This window comes from Pyrgilauda ruficollis, unplaced genomic scaffold (assembly GCF_017590135.1).
Source record: "Pyrgilauda ruficollis isolate IOZ18807 unplaced genomic scaffold, ASM1759013v1 scaffold86, whole genome shotgun sequence".
NCBI classification, from domain to species: Eukaryota; Metazoa; Chordata; class Aves; order Passeriformes; family Passeridae; genus Pyrgilauda; species Pyrgilauda ruficollis.
Window position 1 is genome coordinate 2,999,910 of NW_024530599.1, and position 18,342 is coordinate 3,018,251.

The following is an 18,342-nucleotide window of genomic DNA, read 5'->3' on the forward strand; positions in this document are numbered from 1 at the left end:
AGCCCTTTGCTTCCCTAAGTAACAGACCCAGAAAAGAAAAAGCCCTGAGCCTTTCTGAAATGGCTTTTGCTAAGGTCAGTATTGTGGCTTTAACTCATGTCTGATCAGTAAATTAAAGGTGTAGGCTATGAGAGGATGTACATCTGCTCCCTGTGGGGACAGCTGGTGGGATAAATTCTCATGTGGATGCTGCACGTTTCTGGCAGGATTTCTGTTGCATTAACAACTGATCATCTTTTTTCAGAGAGAAAATGGCGTTTTTCACACGGCCAAGAATAAACATCCCAACGCTCTCTGCGGACGATGTGTGATCACCATAAAGTATTTGCTTTCTGGACAATTCTACAAATGCAGATTGGGTTTTGAAGTTATTTATGTGGTATTATGAAGGTACCAAGGCATTTGTATATTAGAGCTTTTGTCAGTATGTGGATGTTTTGAAGATTATTAGGTTAAAGTTATATCATCACAGAAACCAGCATTAAAGTGACAAGATTGTATAGTTTGTATATTTAGGAATGTATTTTTGGGAAATAGAATTTTAAATAAGAACAAAATGCAGCGTAAGGTGCTGTTATTCTTAAATAATGCTGTTTAGACTTTTTGTACAGCTCTACCTTTTAGAGGTTTTACTGCAATAAAATAAATTTGAAGGAACCTCACCCCTACCTTCTATGATGTCCTGCATTGGACTCTCCTCTGAGTGATGTATTTTGTACCCTGTGGGGAATGCTGGGAGCCAGCTGGGACTCCCAAGTGCTGTGAACGAATCTCTGTGAGCTGTGAAGCATTTGTGTTTCCTGCCAGGTCATAAAAGTAGGTGTGAAGTTCAGAATACTTGCACTTTTAACGTTTGTACTACAGCTCATGTCTGTAATGGGTCTGTTAAGGTAACGTGGGGAGCCCATTGAAACCACTGCTGTGGGAGGAGGGCTGCAGGTCTAAAGTCCATTTTAGGTTTTTCCAATAAAGTGACCTTTCTGGACAAACCTGCCTTCTTGCTTTTTGTCTTGAGTGAATCTTCTCAGCCCCTGGCACCTAAACTGGGGTTCTTCTGTGTTGCCACCTGGAAGCATATAGCTTTTCACGTCTTGTCACAGGAGATGCCGCAATGGACACATTTCATATAATGATGGAGTGTGCTGGGCTGGAAGGGACACAGCAGGATCGTCCTGCCCAGCCCCCCAGCAATGCCCCCTGTGCATCCCTGTCCTGCAGCGCTGTCCAAAGGCTCCTGGAGCTCCGGCAGCCTCGGGGCCGGGACCGTTCCCTGGGCAGCCTGGGGAAGATCCTTTCCTGATCTGCACCTGAACCTGACACAGCTCCGGCCGTTCCCTCGGGTACTCGCTGCTTTCCTCCCTGCCTGGACATTCCCTGTGCCCATCCTGTACCCCCTGCTGGGCATGGGACACGTTTCAAAGTCCTGGGTAGTGACACGGAATGCGGGGCTTTGGGGGTGCTATTCCCTCCTCCCTTTCCCTTTTCCCGTTCCTGTTCCCGTTCCCAGGGCAGCACTCCCGGCCCCGCCGCGGTCCTCCCCGCCGCTTGGGAGCGCTGCCGCCGCGGCGGCGCCGCTCCGGCCGCCTTCCGGTTCCCGCGGCGCCAGTCCCGGTTCCGGCCGCCCGAGGATGGAGGCACGCGTGGCGCAGTCCGTGGCGAGGCTGGCGCGGCAGGTGCGGGGCCGGGCCGGGGGACGGGACAGGACAGAACAGCCGGGCACGGCACCGCACGGACCGGGAGAGCCGCGGGGCTTCGCGGGGCGCAGGTGACGGGCGAGCCCCGGGAACGCTCCCCGGGTACCGAAGCCCGCGCAGTGCCGGGAGCCCCGGGCGGCTCGCTGGGCCCCGCGGGAGCGGCAGGTCTGTCTGGGAAGGGAAGGCGGAGAGCGGGCAGGGCTGAAGCGCTCCCTGGGCTGCTCCCGTCTCTGCCGGGGCTGAGGGCAGGGCTCCATGGCTGCCCCGTCTCGCACCCAGGGCGGGATCGCGGCAGCGTTCCCAAAAAGCTCCGCAGAGCAGCCAGCGGAACCGGCCCCGCACGGCCTGGTGTCACTGTGCTCTGGCTGGGCAGGGATCGCCAGGGGAGGCCCGGGAGCCCTGGGCAGCCAGGGAGGGATGCTTCCTCCTCCTGTGTGCTGGCACGCTGGCCTCCTCGAACAGCTGTACTGCAGCCACAAGGTGCTTTGCTTTGGGAAAAGATGGTGACAACCCTCTGCATTTTCAGTGACGAGAATAATAATAAATAGAACCGCCAGGTCTGTCCTGGTCAGTGACCGTGTGACATAGAGTGCAGAGGCAGCTTCAGGAAAGCTTTGACTGCTCCAGGGTCACTTCTCACACCTTGCCCGTTGCCTCAGGAGCATCCAGCTGAGAGGTTCTGGACTTTGGCCTTTGGGGTTTTGCCTGCCATACTTGTGTGCTCTTGAGCAACTTTTGAGTGTGTTTCCTGCTCACAGATATATGACACGTACTGAGATAATAAATCTGGCGGTTGAATCTCTGCAGCTCCTTCTTGCCTTTGATTTTCTCTTCCTCCTTTGTTGATGCTAGGAGAGGAAGGACATCTCCAGTGTTCTGGCAAGGTGGCTCTGCCTTTGCTGTCACTCCTGCTTGGTCTGTAGTCCATAAGCAGGTTCCAGGCACTGGAAGCAGAGCAGGAGGAAGCAGGAGTGTTCAGCTCCAGCTCCAGGAGGCTGCAGGAGGCCATGCAGAGTTACTGAGCCTGACTCTGCCTGTCACTCCCAGCCACATGCTCCCTGTTTCCAGCTGCAGCATGCCCTGAAGCCTGTGGGGAGCCAGCCTGCAGGAAAGTAACCCAACAAAGAGCAAGCAGTGTGTGCTCAGCCGGCTCAGCAGGGCTTGGCAGAGTAGGAGTAGAGATAAAACTGAGCAGGAGGCAAGGAGGGGAAGGAAGAGTGGTGTTCTGCTCCCTTTGCCATGCTCTCTCAGGCCATTTACTCTCCTTTATGATTTTTTTTCTTCTGATGGAGAAAAGCTGTGTCATGTTAAAGCCCAGAGACAGAAGCCTGTGCAAGTTTCATGTTACCCTCCTGCTCAAGTAGGGTTCTTGGAAGACAGACTTACATGCTAAGGGAAAATGTAAGGATGATTTTGGTCCTTTGAAAGAGCTGTAGTTTTTTTGTATTCACAGGTGAGGGGAAGATTTCTAGTACTCAGCTGAGCAAGGAGCCCTTGGAGATGTCAGCATGGCCTTATGTAATTCCCACAGCTCCTCATGAGGTGGTCATCAGGTATGACCCTTTACTGACAAGTTGTGCTAGACAGTGCAGGTAGAATAAACCAGGAGGTGACACTTGCTGACCTGAACAGCAGCTTTCCCCTTCCTTTTCTCAGTCACACGTCTTCTAGATCAGAGGTGTATTGGCATTGTCTCCCTTCCTCACTTGGATGGTACCATGAGACAGGAGTTGTTACAAGGCTTAGCTGTAGTTTTGTAGTTTGTTTTTTAGGAAGAATGTAGCGTTGATATCCTTTCAATAACATCTAGCATTCACAAATCTTTGCTAGAGAATTAACTTCATCACAGGGTGCTGTAGTAAGAGGCATTTCTGATGTAAATATCTGAAGACCTTTTTTCCAGGCAAGCTCAGCAACATGGGTATGGGTGTGGGGGTCACAGAGTCATAGCATACCTCAGGTTGGAAGAGACCCATGGATTGTCAAGTCTACCTCCCCACTCCTCACAGGACTACCTAGAACTAAACCATATTGTTAAGAGCATATTCCAGATGCTCCTTGAACCCCAACAGGTTTGGTGCCACAACCACTTCCCAGGAGAGCCTGTTTCAGTGCACCAGCACCCTCCCAGTGAAGAACCTTTCTGAACCAGTCTGAACTTCCCCTGACACAGCTGCATTTCATTTTCCTGTCTCCTGTCACTGGTCACCAGAGGAAGGAGAGTGCTGAGTGGTGTTCCCAGAGCAGGGGTGCCCCCATTGCCAGTCTGGAGATGAAAGCTGTACTCAGCTGTGTGGCTGTCCCAGCCCAGCTGCTGGGATCTCAGCCTCATCAATTCTGGAATCCAGCGAGTTCAGGCATTGCTGAGTTCAGGCTTTTCTACTGGGTTGTTTTGAATGAAGACTTCATGAGCTATTGATGAGCACAATAAAAGGGAGACTGAAATGGCAACAGCAGCACTGGGGTAGGCAGCTGCGCCACCATGGTGAAACCTTTTGCTCTCAGTTCACACTCAAGTAACAACATAAGGACTGGAAAATGTCTGAAGAAGGGGAGCACTAAACAGCAGAGACAAATGTGACAGTCTGGGCTTGGCCACATCTGGAATGGCGCCATCCTGAATGCCTCCAGGTGCCAGTGCTGTGAATTTGCTGGTTTGATGGGAAAAAAGTAGATGAGACTTGCTGAACTGTGGCACTGTTTTAGAGGGTTTGGCCAAATCCAAGTGATTACAGTCACCCTGTAAAAGAGCTCTTTGGGCCAGTTGTCTGCCCAGGGGTCGGTGATTCCTGGGCACTGTGGTTCTGGCTTCTGACCATGCACAAGAATAAACCTCTTTTCTTGTCCTGTGGTGTAACAATATGGAAAGAAGCTCCAGTAGGTTTCTGGTCATGTCACCTCCTGTGAGTCTTCCCTTGGGTGGCAGAAGTGTTTGTGGTTATGTAGGAAAATACAACTCAGACTCCTCTTTGGTAAAGGTTGTCAGGGGTACTGAAATATCCCAGTTATAGCTTGGAGGGAATCTTAATGCAGGAGGAATATTTGTGAGCTGCTTATTGTCTTGGACCTGCAGGGATTTTAGTTTCAAAAGCAGAATGTGATTTTCTGGTTCTGGAGAATGTTTGCCTTTGATGCAGAACTCTCCTTGGGGTCTTGGAGACCTGTCCTGAAGCTGGTAACTTCACTAGAGGGAAGATAATGCTGTGTGGACACAGAATTTACAGATTATGTGATAGTAGGGGTTGAAGATACCTTTGCACTTAGGTTTAAAGCACTTTTTAGGCTTGGGGGGATGAGTTAGATATGTCACTGCTCTGATGTTTATAGCAATAATGGCACTGAAACTTACAGTGGCACAGCTGTGAAAACACAGTTGTGCTGATTTTAACTTGAAGTGTAGAAGATTTTACAAATGGGTTGATAAATTATGTGAAATGCTACCAAATCAGGCCAGGAAGAAAAGTTGAAAATAAACCAATCTATTTGCTGTTGCTTATGGGGGAAGGTTTGTGTATGTATGTAAGTGAGAGAAAAATTGATTTTTGGGACACCTGCCTTGGGTTTTGAAAAGAAAAGCTGAAATGGGACTATTTGAAGTGAGTTGATTATAAGGTACAGCTGTGCTGTTCAGTGATTTTAGTTGTGTAAATGCCAAACGAGAGGATTTGATAGAGGTTTGGGTTTTTTTCTCAAAGTCCTGTTTCTTCACATCCAGACTGCAGGAAGCAGCATTGTTCTCCTCTGTAGCAGAGGAGATCTTGAGGTTATAACAGAAGTGTGCCATAAACTGAAGCACAACTGAAGAATGACCTCAAAAGTACTGATTTTCAGCTTGTCCCACAAATAGGCCAATCTTAAGATTGTTTTACCTCAGCCTAGGTTTTTGAGCATGTGCGCTTAGTTACAGCAGCATTCCTGGGACCTGTTGTTCAGGTGGACACTCAAGACCAAGAGATTCAATGGCCCAATTTTTTTCCTAATTAAATAGTCTGATTGTTTGAAGAGCAACAAAGTAAATGAGCCCTTTTGGTAAGGTTTTGTGGCCTACAATAATAGCCTGAGCTGTGTCCTGCTGTGGAAGTGCTGGCAGAGGAGAGCCTGCTGCTTGTGGGAGCCAAGGCGATGACAGGCCAGGGTGGGCAGTGCTCACTGCCTCCCTCCATAGCAGCACCAAGTCCCTCAAACCTTGAGTAGCCTCCAGGATTCTGTGTCAGAGCCAGCTTTGTGGCTCAGGGCACGAAGCCTGTTATGGGGAGGACAAGAGATGCACAACAGAGATGAAACTTCAACTATTTGGTTTCTTTAGGGTGGGGGGTGAGGAAGATTCCTGCTCCTTGCAGCAGCTTCGAACTTTTTTCCTGCTGACAAATTTGTCTGAGTTGGGGCTGTGAAGTCTGGTGGGACACAGGGAAGAGTGTTTGGAACATAGAGGCCCTCCTGAAATTCCCAAGTGCTCCTGAATGCCTTGTGTCAGTTTTAAGGGAGAAGACATACCTTTTCTTCCTGGACGGGGCAGGAAAGGTTGTGTGGCCGGGTGCAAGTGAGTGCACCCTGCAGAAATGCCCCTGTGGAGCAGCACACTGCTTCTGGCATTCCTGTCTCTAGGTGGGCTTTGAGCTTGCTGGGGTTGTGTAGTAGTTGTGGTGGTTTTCTCCTCTGAAGCTGTGGCCTGTGAGATGGTGAAACAGGCTAAAGGGAATTTTGAGTCAAATAATTTGATACCTTTGTTTGAAAAGTTGGAGAAAGTGCTTATTTGGGGAATATCTCATTAGCATTTCCTGTTGTCATTCTTGTACTTCTGTCTTGATATAAGTGAGACTATTTTCTCGCTGCCTTTTTTAAAGAGTATTTCACAATCCTTGTTTTTCACACAAAAAGAAACAATCTCCAAATATTGTTTGGAATTAATCAGCTTACATGTTGTTGCTGTTACTTTTACAAGGCAACTTCACTGTGCCTGAGATCTTTCAGCTCCTCACCTCCTGTCCCCTCTCCAGGAATTACTGTGTGACAACTCAATTTCCTTTTCAGGAAAACGAGATCAAGTTGCTAAGTGCAGAAATTGAGCGTCTGAAGAACTTTGGGTGCTTGGGAGTCTCCCCGAGCTTGGAAGGGTTGCGAGACGAAAACGCAAAACTCAAGTACCGGTTAAACTTCCTTAAGAAGGTAAGGGAATAAAAAATCATTGCTGGACCTTGTGGTTTTTTGTTGTCATTAGGACAAGCTAAATAAATGGTGTGAGTTTGTTACAGGTCGGATGTGTGACAGCATGCTAGCTCTGCATTCTGACACCTTAATTGGTGGCACATCAGATATTTCTTGGTTCTTTGAACAGAAACCTGTTTTATGGAAGATGTCAGTAGGTCAGTAAGCCCACATGGTCATGTCTGGGGCAAGTTTTCAACCAGGTGGCCCAGCTGAGGTCTGTCCCAGACTTACCAGCACAGATGAGAGAAGTAGTGCAGCCCTGCAGTCAGGGGAAGGTTTGTGCTGGGAGGTTCAGCAGGAGAATCATATGATTTTTATGTTGTATACATTGCTCCTGTGCCTGGAGGTGTCAGCCAAATCTGTCAGCTGTGCTTTGCCAGGCAGCAAAGGAGAAAAGTGGGATGTAACAGCTCTTCAGATGTTGTGAATTTAGCCTTCTGGATTTGTGTGGTTTTCCTTTTCAGAGCCTTCAAGAGGAAAGAAGTAAATCAACCAAAAGCATGATTAATATCAACAGCTGTCTCCAGGAGATCTTTGGAGTTGCCATTCAGGCTGCCTACCCAGACTTAGAAAACCCTCCTCTGGTGGTGACACCAAGTCAGCAGCCCAAATTTGGGGACTACCAGTGTAACAGTGCCATGGGCATATCACAGGTAAATGATGTAAACAGTCTCAACAACGAAGCAGAAATGGGGATGTTGTCTGTTGGAAGCTAAGGGATAGACAGCACAGTGAGAGTTGCAATATGGGACTTGTTCTGGGCTTGCTGCAGGTGTCTGAGCTGCGAATTGAGTATTGAATGGCATTTTAAGGGAGGCATTGGCCTTTACAGAGCTGGCCTTTAAACCTCTGTTCAGGTGCCTGGTGTGAGAGAGTTAACGTGTGTGGCACAGAAAATCTGCTTGGTTCATGGGATCTAAATCAAATCAGGATTTAAGTGCTGCATCGATTTACTAATGATGTGCAATTAACTACCAATTAGTGAGTTGTATGTTTGGAACTGAAAACAGCAAAACAATAAATCACGATTCTAGAGAATTGCAAAATCTTGAGAAACACCTGCATATCTCTAACTGCTCTTCTCTAGTGCCAGGAAAGTGTAATATCCCCACGTTTGTGTGCACCTACCCCCTTCTCACAGGGCAGGTGACAAAGGGGCATCTCCACCTTCCCCTCTTGGCTCACACCTCCCGTTGCTGTGGGTGCCGTGGTTTCCTCCTGCTCACAGACACACGTGGCAGAGCAAAGGGGCCCAGGTGCTGATCTGTGTGCTCTGTTGAGTTTGGATCCCTGCATCTTACATCCCAAACTGCCCTCCCTGAGCTCCAGCCAGGCATTGTCAGGCCTGGGCATGCTCAGGAAGCGCCTTCTCAGAGTCCAGCCAAGTGTGGATTGCTGCTTGGGTGCTACCTTTCATATTCCTCTGGCTCAGTCCTTTGTTTAACATCTCTTGTTAATTCCCTGGGTACAGGGAGCTTGACCAAAGAGGACCTGAATGCAGTCAGAGACACTTCAGCAGTTGCTCAGCCTGCTCAGTGGGCTGGGACTGTGCTGAAGTAAATCCAGGAGGTGTGGGAGAAAGAAGGTAGTGTGTTCTAGCTTAGGTGCTGAAGCACCCAAACTTTCAGTGCACTTTGGGTGACTAAGTAGACACTTTGTAATTACAGATCTTTTTATTTGGCAATCAAAACAGAAACACCTATTATACACCTCCTGTTGTCAATTCACCTTTATTAACCCATTAGACTGTCAGTTTAGACCCTGAACTTGCACTGCCACTCTGCTGTCCCAAGTTGTCCCCGTACAGTGAGCGTGACTGGGGCAGCAGGGGTACGATACGTGCCAGGCAGCAGGCTCTGGGCTGCGGTGCCAGGCGGAACTGCCCTCCCCGATCCCGTGTCTCCCCTCAGTCTCATTAGCATGTTGTCACTGTGCTGCTGTCCTGGGTGACTGCACTGACACGGGATTCAGGGCGCTGCCACTTCCCTGACCGCAGCGTTACCCCAATTAAGTCGCGGTTGGGATTCTCAAGCAGTCCAGGCTTCCCAGCACTACATAACTGAACAGACCCCTTCCAGCCAGGGTTTGAGTTCCAGGTTGTCAGCTGTGGTGGTGAATAAGGGTTCCTAGTGCTGGGCTTGGCTGTGGAGTTTATTCCCTGGGCAGGCAGGCTGTGCACTGTGCTGGAGCTTGGCTGTGCTCACACAGGCAGTGTGTCAGCATGGCAGAGCCAGGGGATGAGAGCAGCAGGTTAGGGACTTTCTGTCAGCCTGTTTTAGGGGCTTGGCTGTGATGCAGGTCTTCCCAGGGTGTCCCCTGGGCAGAGCTGGAACACGGGTCAGGGTCACTGGGACTGCCAGCAGAGTGGGAAGTGCCCTGACTGGGGCAGCACTGGTACGTGCCAGGCAGCAGCCTCTCCCTGCAGGCGCACTGATGTGGAAAGGACCCTCACAAATGCCTATTGTTTTCCTGGGAGCTCATTAGCATATTAATGCTTGGGGTTTCAGCCAGGAGTTCTACAGGAGTGTGGTGACCTTTTCTGGATTGGTTCACATAATGTGCCTGTAATCCGGTGTAACATGCCCATAATCTGGGTTTGTATTTATTTTTCCTGTAGTTTACACTTCGAGTAAAACTAAAGCTACTGAGGTTTGCTTTTCTTGCCGTTTTTAAGCCTTTACTATCTTGTAAGAATCCTGTGTATGACAGGTTAAACAGAAAACTGAAACTTTAGTAGAAGTACATTTTAGAGCAGACTGTAAATTAGCAAATACAAGCAGTGAGTGTAAATTCTGAGTTGACAAAGAGGTACATCATCTTTGTGGCCTCAGTGGAGTTGTTTTCAAACACATCACAGTAATACTGGAAAATCATGTGCTCAGAAACAGGTACTTGTGGTAATTTTATACAAGTGTGAATGTAATGTTCTGCAAGGAACAGGTTGGACTAGCTTACAGAGTCCTCCTAAAGGGTGTTTTTGTAAGATTTGCACAAAGCTGTGTGAGAAGATGCTTTGGGAATGGACGGGGAAGTTGTGTGGTTGGACTAGGTGATCTTCAAAGGTCTGTTCCACCTCAAACCACTGTGATACTCTCATTGTATGTAAACTTGTGTGCTTGTGTCCTGTTCTTTGAGTTCCTCACAGTGGGCTGCTCGTGTCTCCAAGGGAAAAGGAGAGCTACTTTAACAGCAGTTTTTCTGACGCTCTTTGAAGAAAATTGGGTAGTGCTGGGATTAACTTTGTTTGCTTGGGTTGTTGGATTTTGTTTATTTATTCACTTATTAATCTATTCAATTATTTATTTATTAAGCTTGAGACTAAGATGGGACTGAAGGCAGTTTGCTTTGGTTGTGTTTAATCATAAATAAACAGACCTGCTCTGAAACCACACTCAGCATCTGCTGGAGGCACAGTTCAGAACTTCAAATGTGAATGCTGGCAGAGCTGAGGACACCCATGGGACTGATCAACAGGATTGTGAAACACTGAAGGACTGTGCCAGCTATGTTGAGTTTTAAAGGGTTTGTCCCTTTTACTAGCTTAGAAAAATACAAATTTGCCAAACCACTTAGCAGGTTTTAGAAAATAGCCTGGGAGATTTTCTTCTGACATAGGGACTGCTCTGAGCAGAAGGAGTTGAACGTGTTGGGTCCAGTCAGGCTCGTGCTGTGGAGAACTGATCTAATCTGTAAAATTGGCTCAAGATGTTTCTCTGTGTGTGCATCTCTGTGTTATGAAGCTGAAGGACCATGAGGATGTTTCAGTCCTTCAGTATCTGTGCTGTCTGTTTTGCTCTCTGGAATGTTTCAGAGGACTGAATTTTCCTTGATCTTTGTTGTGTTCCAGATACTGCTCAAAACCAGGGAACAGAAGGTTAGCCCACGAGAAATAGCAGAGAAAATAGTAAAAAATATTCCTGCCAATGAATGCATTGAGAAGGTTGAAATTGCTGGTCCTGGTAAGATAGTTTTGTTTTACACACTTTGTGTATCTTAAAATAAAAAGGGCAGTTATATTGTGAGAGGGAAGCTGAGTTGAGTTCTATTGTTTTGTGCTTTAAAACTGCAGTTTCACAGTGGCTTAGTTTCTTCTGTCTTGGTGAGCTTTGTAGCACTCAGACTTGTACAGCAGCAGAGAATCTACTTCTGTATTAGAATTAGCAGGTATGATCATGAGCGCTTTAATTAGCAATATTCCCACTGATCCTTAAGGGAGCAGCTTTTCCTCTTTCAATACTGGTGATGGGAATCAAGCCACAGTCATGAAATCACAGCAAAAATGGACAGCTCTTCTTGCTGTTGCTTGCATGGTGAGGAGACCTTGTCCTCTCAGCACTGAGAAGCTGGAGTAGCATGGAGGTTATTAATTGCTGCATTTGTTTTGTCCCTGTGACTCAGGGAAAAATACAAGGACTCATATTCCTTAGGGCTTCAGCATAAACACAAATTCCATGGCACAGCCCTTTTAGGGCCAGGGCTTGTTCATTGGCTCTGTGAAGCAGAAGTAAGACAATGTCATACCACGAGCATAAATTATCCCAGATGAAACTATATGTTTTAGGATATTAATTTTTTAAAAAAGATAAAGCAGGATTTGGTTTTGCATTCTGGAAACCAAATTATTTATTTTCTCACAAAAAATTGTTTCTATAAATTCATTGTTGAGTGATAGTGTACAAAAAGGAGTTATGTCAATGGTGTAGCTTGCAGCATCTGACTCCTGCAGTAAAGGCTATAAGTGATGTGAACAGACTACTCTAATCTGGAAACAGAAGAATCTGTCTTCAAGTGACAGCTTTGTTGTCCTGTGACCGAAAAATGTTTTGTCAAGCTGACTTCATGTGCTCTTGTGCTTGATGCATGAAAACAGAAATCCGGGGGGAAGGAAACAAAATGGTTTGAGGCGCTTCTGCAGCCCCAGCACTCATTGCTGTTTTTTTCCTGCAAAGGTTTTATCAATGTCCACTTGAGAAAGGATTTTGTGTCGAAGCAGCTGAGCAGTTTATTGATCAATGGAGTTCAACCACCAGCTATTGGCAAAAGGAAAAAGGTACAGCAGTAAGCACACAGCCATCTTGCTACAGGGGAGATGTTCTGGACTGCAGGTATCTTTAAAATTCCCATCTGAAGGGATGTTCTGAGCAGATGTCCATGTCAGCAGGTTGTTAGAGCAGAGTATGTGGGATGTGGCATAGGAACTGGGGGCCACGGGGTAGGTCACTTGTACTTGCTGTGGTCTCTGGTGGCTGAGGGACAGGGCTCCCTGGGGGTGGGGGTTGTGCCCAGGTCAGTGGGAGTGATCCCTGACCCTCAGCTGGGCTGCAGCAACACTCACTCTGATGTTCCTGCTGAGGGTCAGTGGAGGTGATTCTCCTTTCCGCTGCTGCCCCTAACAAAACCCAGATCAAGCACACGAGGTGTGGTAATGGCCTTTTATTCACGTGTTCCTTTGGTTCTGTGCCCAAGGTGGTGGTGGATTTTTCCTCCCCCAACATTGCCAAGGAGATGCACGTTGGCCACCTGCGCTCTACCATCATCGGCGAGAGCATGTCCCGGCTCTTCGAGTTCGTGGGCTATGACGTTCTGAGGTGAGGCTCAGTGGCTGGGTGTGGTGGGCTTGCTGGGCTCTTTGTGCAGTCCCTGTCTCTCTGTTCTGCTCTGTATTGGTCTCAGTTTATAAGCACATAGCAAATAACCCTTATGGGTAGTAGATACTAAGCTGAGCAAGTGTAGCAGTGTCAAGGCAGCAGCTTCTGTGCAGTGAAATTGGGGAGCTTGCCTGGGCTGGATTTCTGGTATTATGTGTGTTTCTTTTAGAATATATATTTTAAAAATGTGTGTATTTTAAAACCTGTGTTTAAGAGATCATTATTTTTGTCCTCTTCAATTACTCCAAGGTTGAACCATTTAGGAGATTGGGGCACCCAGTTTGGAATGCTCATTGCTCACCTCCAGGACAAATTTCCAGATTACTTAAGTGTTTCTCCTCCCATTGGGGATCTCCAGGCTTTTTACAAGGTATGTGTACCAAAGCAGATTGAGAAGCTTTACAAATTGCAGTGTAGTTTTGGAGAAATGAAAGTGTTAGTAGATTATTGTGATAACCAGCCATGGGGTGATGAATTGTGGTACCTGGTATTGAACTGTGTGGGGCATGATCAAAGGCCTTTGTAAGCACACAGCCTTTCTGTCTGAGATGAGCATACCTGGAGAGCCTGTTAGGAGTGGTGGTTTGTTTCAGAGAAGAAAGCAGTGCTTTTCCATGTGTTTCCGTGCAGGAATCCAAGCAGAGGTTTGACACAGAGGAGGAATTTAAGAAGCGAGCTTACCAATGTGTGGTGCTGCTGCAGAGCAAAACCCCTGACTTCATTAAAGCCTGGAATCTCATCTGTGACGTGTCACGCAGAGGTGACTTCGCCACATCTGGAATCATGTCTCAGCTATAGAACAGTGTGGCTTTCCTCACTTTATGTCTGAGCACACCCTTCTGTTTTCCCTTGAAAATCACTGCCACACTGCTAAGAGCAGCTGAAAGCACAAAGCCAGTACAACCAAAGTACTGGGCTGTCTTAAGTGGAGACTTTCAGCTAAATCTTTTGTCTCCTGAGTCCTAGTCTGATGCCTTGACCGAGAAATGGATAATGCTTTTTCAGTCTTGCTGTACCCACTGCTAAACATGCCACTGGTTCCCACTGTGTGCCTTTAATGTAAGTATTATGTTCTGTTTCCCTCAAGAATTCCAGAAAATCTACAACTGTTTGGACATCACAATTACAGAGAGGGGAGAATCCTTCTACCATGAGATGATGAAAGACATTGTGAAAGAATTTGAAGACAAAGGTGAGACTTTTGGTCTCGGGTCAGAAGTTCTGCAGCTGTGAGGATGAGCATGGTGACCTCAGTCCTGTTCAGCAGGGCTTAGGGTTGATGCTTTTCAGTTGCATCTTCTCCATGTTTGCTTTTTTTTTTCTCAGCCACATTTCCTAAGAGGACATTTTGTGGCTTTTCCTCATTCCAGAAGGACTGAATCTTTCTTGCTGATATCAAAAGCAGTTTGTCTGTGACATTTGTAAGCAGTAGCACAGGGTACTAGTGGAATTTATTGTATTCTGAGTAAACAGTCAAGGAGCAATATATGACAGACTTCCCAGTCCTAGTGTTGTGACTGTGGGAACTTTTGTCTGAGAAATCTCTGTGAAGACAGTGGGATTTTGGGATCATGTTGACTTTGAAACTGGCAAAAAGCCAAGTGCAGCATAAAAAAGTCTCTGGTCTTATGTGTTCCTGTCTGGATTTTGCAGTTCTTGAATCTCACCATCTGAAGTGTTCTGTCTCACCTCAGAAAGACTCTGCAGAGTCCTCATCATACTTCTGTAGAGTTTCTGTTGCCTTTAATGCCGTATTTTGTCCTGCATGTGTGGCTGTAGAGGCAGATATGAATGCAAATGATGGGAGTTTTTGAATTAGGTCTTTCCTGGTGAGGCCACATTTGTGCAGATCTGCTTCCTTGCGCATTGTTCTGGAAGTGCTGGACAGAATGGGACTTGTGTTGACAAGGGAGTTCTCGTGTAGGTCTTTTCATATTTTTGATTATGTGAGTGTGTGGCCTTTTCTTCCTGGTAGCAGCAGGGAGGGGAGGTGTTGCTGCTGGCCCAGAAGCTCCCTGGTGTGATTCAGCACAGGATGTTTTTCATTGCTTTGGCAGGATTTGTCCAGGTTGATGATGGCCGGAAGGTCGTGTTCGTCCCGGGTTTCCCTGTCCCGCTGACAATCACGAAATCGGACGGAGGTTACACATATGACACATCAGACCTGGCTGCTCTGAAGCACAGGCTGTATGAAGAGAAGGGTGACATCCTCATCTACGTTGTTGATAGTGGCCAGGTGAGTTCAGCACCCTCTGCTGTAACTGTTGGTGCTGGCCAGCACAAAGTGTGTGAAATGATGGATGCAACAGTAACACAGGTAGAACACCACAGGGTCTTTAGTGTGATTGGTATATTTTTTCCTTATCTGAGGCAGTGATGGGAATTAGCCATTTGCTGCTTCTGTAGAGCTAGAAAACTCTTGAAAAGGTTTAACTTTTCAGAGCAGAATTTGTCTGTGGAACTGGAAACACTTTAAGTCTTATTGTGAGAGCATTGTTGTGACTAGGATAAAGCTATGAAAAACTGCACCCGGAGGAGTAGATTGAGAACCAGTTTTTGGTGTTTTATTTTCTTGCAGTCTGTGCATCTCCAGACAGTGTTTGCAGCTGGACAGATGATTGGCTGGTATGATCCCAAAGTCACCAGAGTGGCCCATGCTGCCTTTGGAGTGGTGCTGGGAGAAGACAAGTAAGTGTCTGGGTGTACTTTTTTCTCTGTACCTTGGAAAGAAAGTTTGAGTGAATGCAGGAGATTTGCCCTCATTCATTGACAAGTTCATATGTGGCACACCAAAAAAAAACCCTAAAGAAAGCACTGAGTCCTGTGCTGTTACCTGTAACTGTGTCATTGTGTTCTGTGTCATTGTCCTTGATCCTCACAGTCACTGCTGCTGTGGTCACATTCCCTCTCGAGCCTGGCTTCTGCTGCCTGGCATTTGGTGAGGGGCACTTGGATTGGCTGGTGGAAGCTAATGTGGTACTGGGAGATGGCAGTGGTAAAGGCCATGATTTTCATTACTTTCTACCTCCTTCATAGTAGATGAAACAAAAGTTTGGAAAAATCTGGTACTGGTATTGTGTGCTGCTTAATGCCTGGAACTGGACAGTTCTGACTATTGAATCCTTCCTGGCCATTCCTGCTGACCATGCTGTGGGTGCTCTCTCCGTTTTGGAGCTGTCCATGTGATGGCAATTCCTTCAATACAAAAGGATTTGCCATGTGCTTGCTGGGCACTAGGCAGAGGGTGGAATTGTTTTGCCTCTTATGCAGGTGATCATTTTGGCTGTGTGTTTTCAGGAAGAAGTTCAAAACTCGTTCAGGGGACACGGTGCGTCTCATGGATCTGCTGGAGGAAGGACTGAAACGAGCCATGGACAAGCTGAAAGACAAGGAACGGGACAAGGTAGTTGTGACAAATTGCTTGTCTTTCCTGAGAACTTCCCAGATGTGTTCACAGACTTACGGTCTCTGCATTGCTTAATGAGATTTCTGTCTGTCTTGCTGCATGCAGAGAGCTGGATGGTGTGGGACATGGAATGTAACAGAAAGACCAAACTCTGTCCAAGCATAGTGTGAGGCAGGGGAATTGAGAAAAGTAGTGTAGTGAAAGTGAAAAGTCCCTTTTTAAACAGGAACATGAGAAAGCAAGGAAAAAAAAAAACCTTGAAAATCTCTAAAGGGCTCCTAGGAGTCAGGCACAAAGTGCTTTGCCCTGCTGCCACTGTTCCAGCAGAGAGGGGTTTGTAAGTGTTTGGATTGACCAAAATGCTCCGTAAGGGTAGGAGGACCAACATTTGTTCTGTGTACGTGTAAGAGGCAGGAGCAGAGCACATCACACCTGGCAGGTTGTGGGGCACAGAGGTCCTGTGGGCTGTCAGAAGGGAGAGTCAGCCCTAACCTGGGCAGGGCTGTGGTGCCAGTGGATTGCAGGAGAAGTGAGGGGTGGGTGTGGGGTTGTCTGGTGCCCTGAAGCAGAGAGGTGCATGTGAACTGAGCACCACAGGGGTAAATGCCCTCAGCAGCCTGGACTCTCCTCCTGAGCCCTGCTGAGAGGCCAGGGCTGCGTGTTGTGCTTCATTCTTCCTCTTGACTGTTGCCTGTTTGGAAATTGCACCAGGTCCTGACGCCAGAAGAGCTGAAAGCTGCCCAGACGTCGGTGGCTTTTGGATGCATTAAGTATGCAGATCTGTCCCACAACAGACTCAATGATTACGTGTTCTCCTTTGACAAGATGCTGGATGACCGAGGGAACACAGCTGCCTATCTGCTCTATGCCTTCACACGCATCAGGTGCGTGGGCAGGGAGCTGCAGGAGTTGGTGCTGGTGCTCTCTGCATCTGTGTCACAAAGGGACAAAGGGGTGACAGTCACATCAGTGCTGTTGGGGGTGTTTGGTAAGAGAAGCCATCTACACTGGTATGCACCACAGACAAGATTTTATTTGTCATTGCACACAATGTGTCCAGTGTCACTTGAAACGGCTCCTCTGTGTGACACACAGCCCAGGGAGGGAACTGTGGGAGTTCCTGGTAAGCAGAGGAATTAGGTGGTTGGAAAAGCATCTGTGTTCCAGCAGCTGCTCAGCTCAGGTATTGCCACACCCGTTTTTCTGGCGCCCTGAGCCCTGGTTTGCTTGGCAGTATCAGCTGTCCTCGCTGATGCAGGTGCCTAGAGCCCATCCCTCCCTGTTCCTCTGCAGTGCCCTCCTGGCTGGGGGCTGACTGTCCTCTGGCCTAGTCACCCAGCCCTGAGCCAGGCCAGACAGGTGAGCAGGCTGGCCCTGGGCAGGCTGGGCAGTGGGACCCTCACAAGCAGACTGTTCCATTCCAGGGCAATTGCTCGCCTGGCCAACATCGATGAGCAGATGCTGCGGAAGGCAGCCAGGGAGGAGGTGCTTGTCCTTGACCATGAGAAGGAGTGGAAACTGGGCAAGTGCATCCTGAGGTTTCCTGAGATCCTGCAGAAGATCCTGGAGGACCTGTTATTGCACACACTCTGTGACTACCTGTATGAGCTGGCCACCACCTTCACTGAGTTCTACGACAGCTGCTACTGCGTTGAGAAGGACAGGCAGACTGGTGAGTGTTGGCCATGGGGTGCTGTGTGTGCCTGTATCACATCCTGTGGTTACATCCATCTCCAGGGTGTTACCCTGTGTTGGAAAGGCTGTTGTCACACTACTGTGTCCATGTGGGAGGATTGACAGAGACTGGCAGAGTCCGTGTTCTGACTGAGCAGGAAGGTTGAGTAGAGTTGGGAGCAGCCAGGCACCTGGAAACAGGAGGGGTGGTCAGTCTGCCTGGTTTGGGGAGAGCAGGAAGGGTTCCATGTGCTAGTCCAGGACCCGGTTTTGGGTGGAGGGGCTTCTCCTGGGGAAGGTACTGTTGTTCTGAGCAGCTACTCCAGCTCCCCTGTCTGTGTTTTCCAGGCCAGATCGTGAAGGTGAACATGTGGAGGCTGCTGCTGTGCGAAGCCACTGCCAGTGTCATGGCCAAAGGATTCGACATCCTGGGGATTAAGCCTGTGCAGAGGATGTAGCGGTTCCCTGTGGAATGACAATAAAGGGACTAAACAACTGCAGTTCTCTCTGTCTGTTGGACTGGGGTTGTGGTAAGGGAAAAAAAAAGTAGAGGGGGGAGGGAAAAGGAGAGAAAAGGAGTATGGCTTCAGCAGCTGCAGAAACAGAGGCAGACAAGCGGCTGTGAGCACAGCTCAGAGCAATTCTCGGTGCAGGAGCCAAAGCCCATGAACTGAGAGCACCCAAAGGTACCTCCAGGAAACCCTCCACCCAC

The 18,342-nt window shown here is 48.0% G+C and overlaps 3 protein-coding genes across 11 annotated transcripts in view; 2 read left to right on the forward strand and 1 right to left on the reverse strand.

The window, feature by feature from the left end:
- Positions 1 to 958, forward strand: part of WWC1 (WW and C2 domain containing 1) — a 66,476-nt gene extending 65,518 nt beyond the window's left edge. Inside the window, exon 23 of the mRNA XM_041488038.1 lies at positions 245 to 958. Coding sequence (XP_041343972.1) covers positions 245 to 311 — 67 coding nt within the window. The 3' untranslated portion in view covers positions 312 to 958. The remainder of the gene's footprint in view (positions 1 to 244) is intronic.
- A 638-nt stretch (positions 959 to 1,596) lies between these two features.
- On the forward strand, positions 1,597 to 18,126 carry RARS1 (arginyl-tRNA synthetase 1). 3 transcript variants are annotated; one of them, XM_041487976.1, is made up of 16 exons: positions 1,628 to 1,673; positions 3,148 to 3,247; positions 6,726 to 6,860; positions 7,367 to 7,555; positions 10,750 to 10,861; positions 11,852 to 11,952; positions 12,369 to 12,490; positions 12,800 to 12,920; positions 13,181 to 13,310; positions 13,638 to 13,742; positions 14,608 to 14,786; positions 15,129 to 15,238; positions 15,848 to 15,953; positions 16,668 to 16,840; positions 17,381 to 17,628; positions 17,979 to 18,126. In XM_041487976.1, the coding sequence occupies exons 4-16, from the start codon at positions 7,403 to 7,405 to the stop codon at positions 18,086 to 18,088; spliced, it is 1,770 nt and encodes a 589-aa protein (XP_041343910.1). In that variant the 5' UTR covers positions 1,628 to 1,673; positions 3,148 to 3,247; positions 6,726 to 6,860; positions 7,367 to 7,402; the 3' UTR covers positions 18,089 to 18,126. The 3 variants fall into 3 exon arrangements, with proteins under 3 accessions (XP_041343909.1, XP_041343910.1, XP_041343911.1); XM_041487975.1 differs by lacking the exon at positions 3,148 to 3,247 and having other exon boundaries at positions 1,597 to 1,673; XM_041487977.1 differs by lacking the exons at positions 1,628 to 1,673; positions 3,148 to 3,247 and adding an exon at positions 1,692 to 1,859.
- LOC121364583 (rho GTPase-activating protein 7-like) overlaps positions 17,956 to 18,342 on the reverse strand; it is a 49,851-nt gene continuing 49,464 nt past the window's right edge. For 6 of the 7 annotated variants that reach the window (XM_041487972.1, XM_041487966.1, XM_041487974.1 and 3 more), the window contains one exon: positions 17,956 to 18,095. The gene's annotated coding sequence lies outside the window, so the exon portion shown is untranslated. The remainder of the gene's footprint in view (positions 18,096 to 18,342) is intronic. The other variant, XM_041487967.1, reaches the window with a different exon arrangement.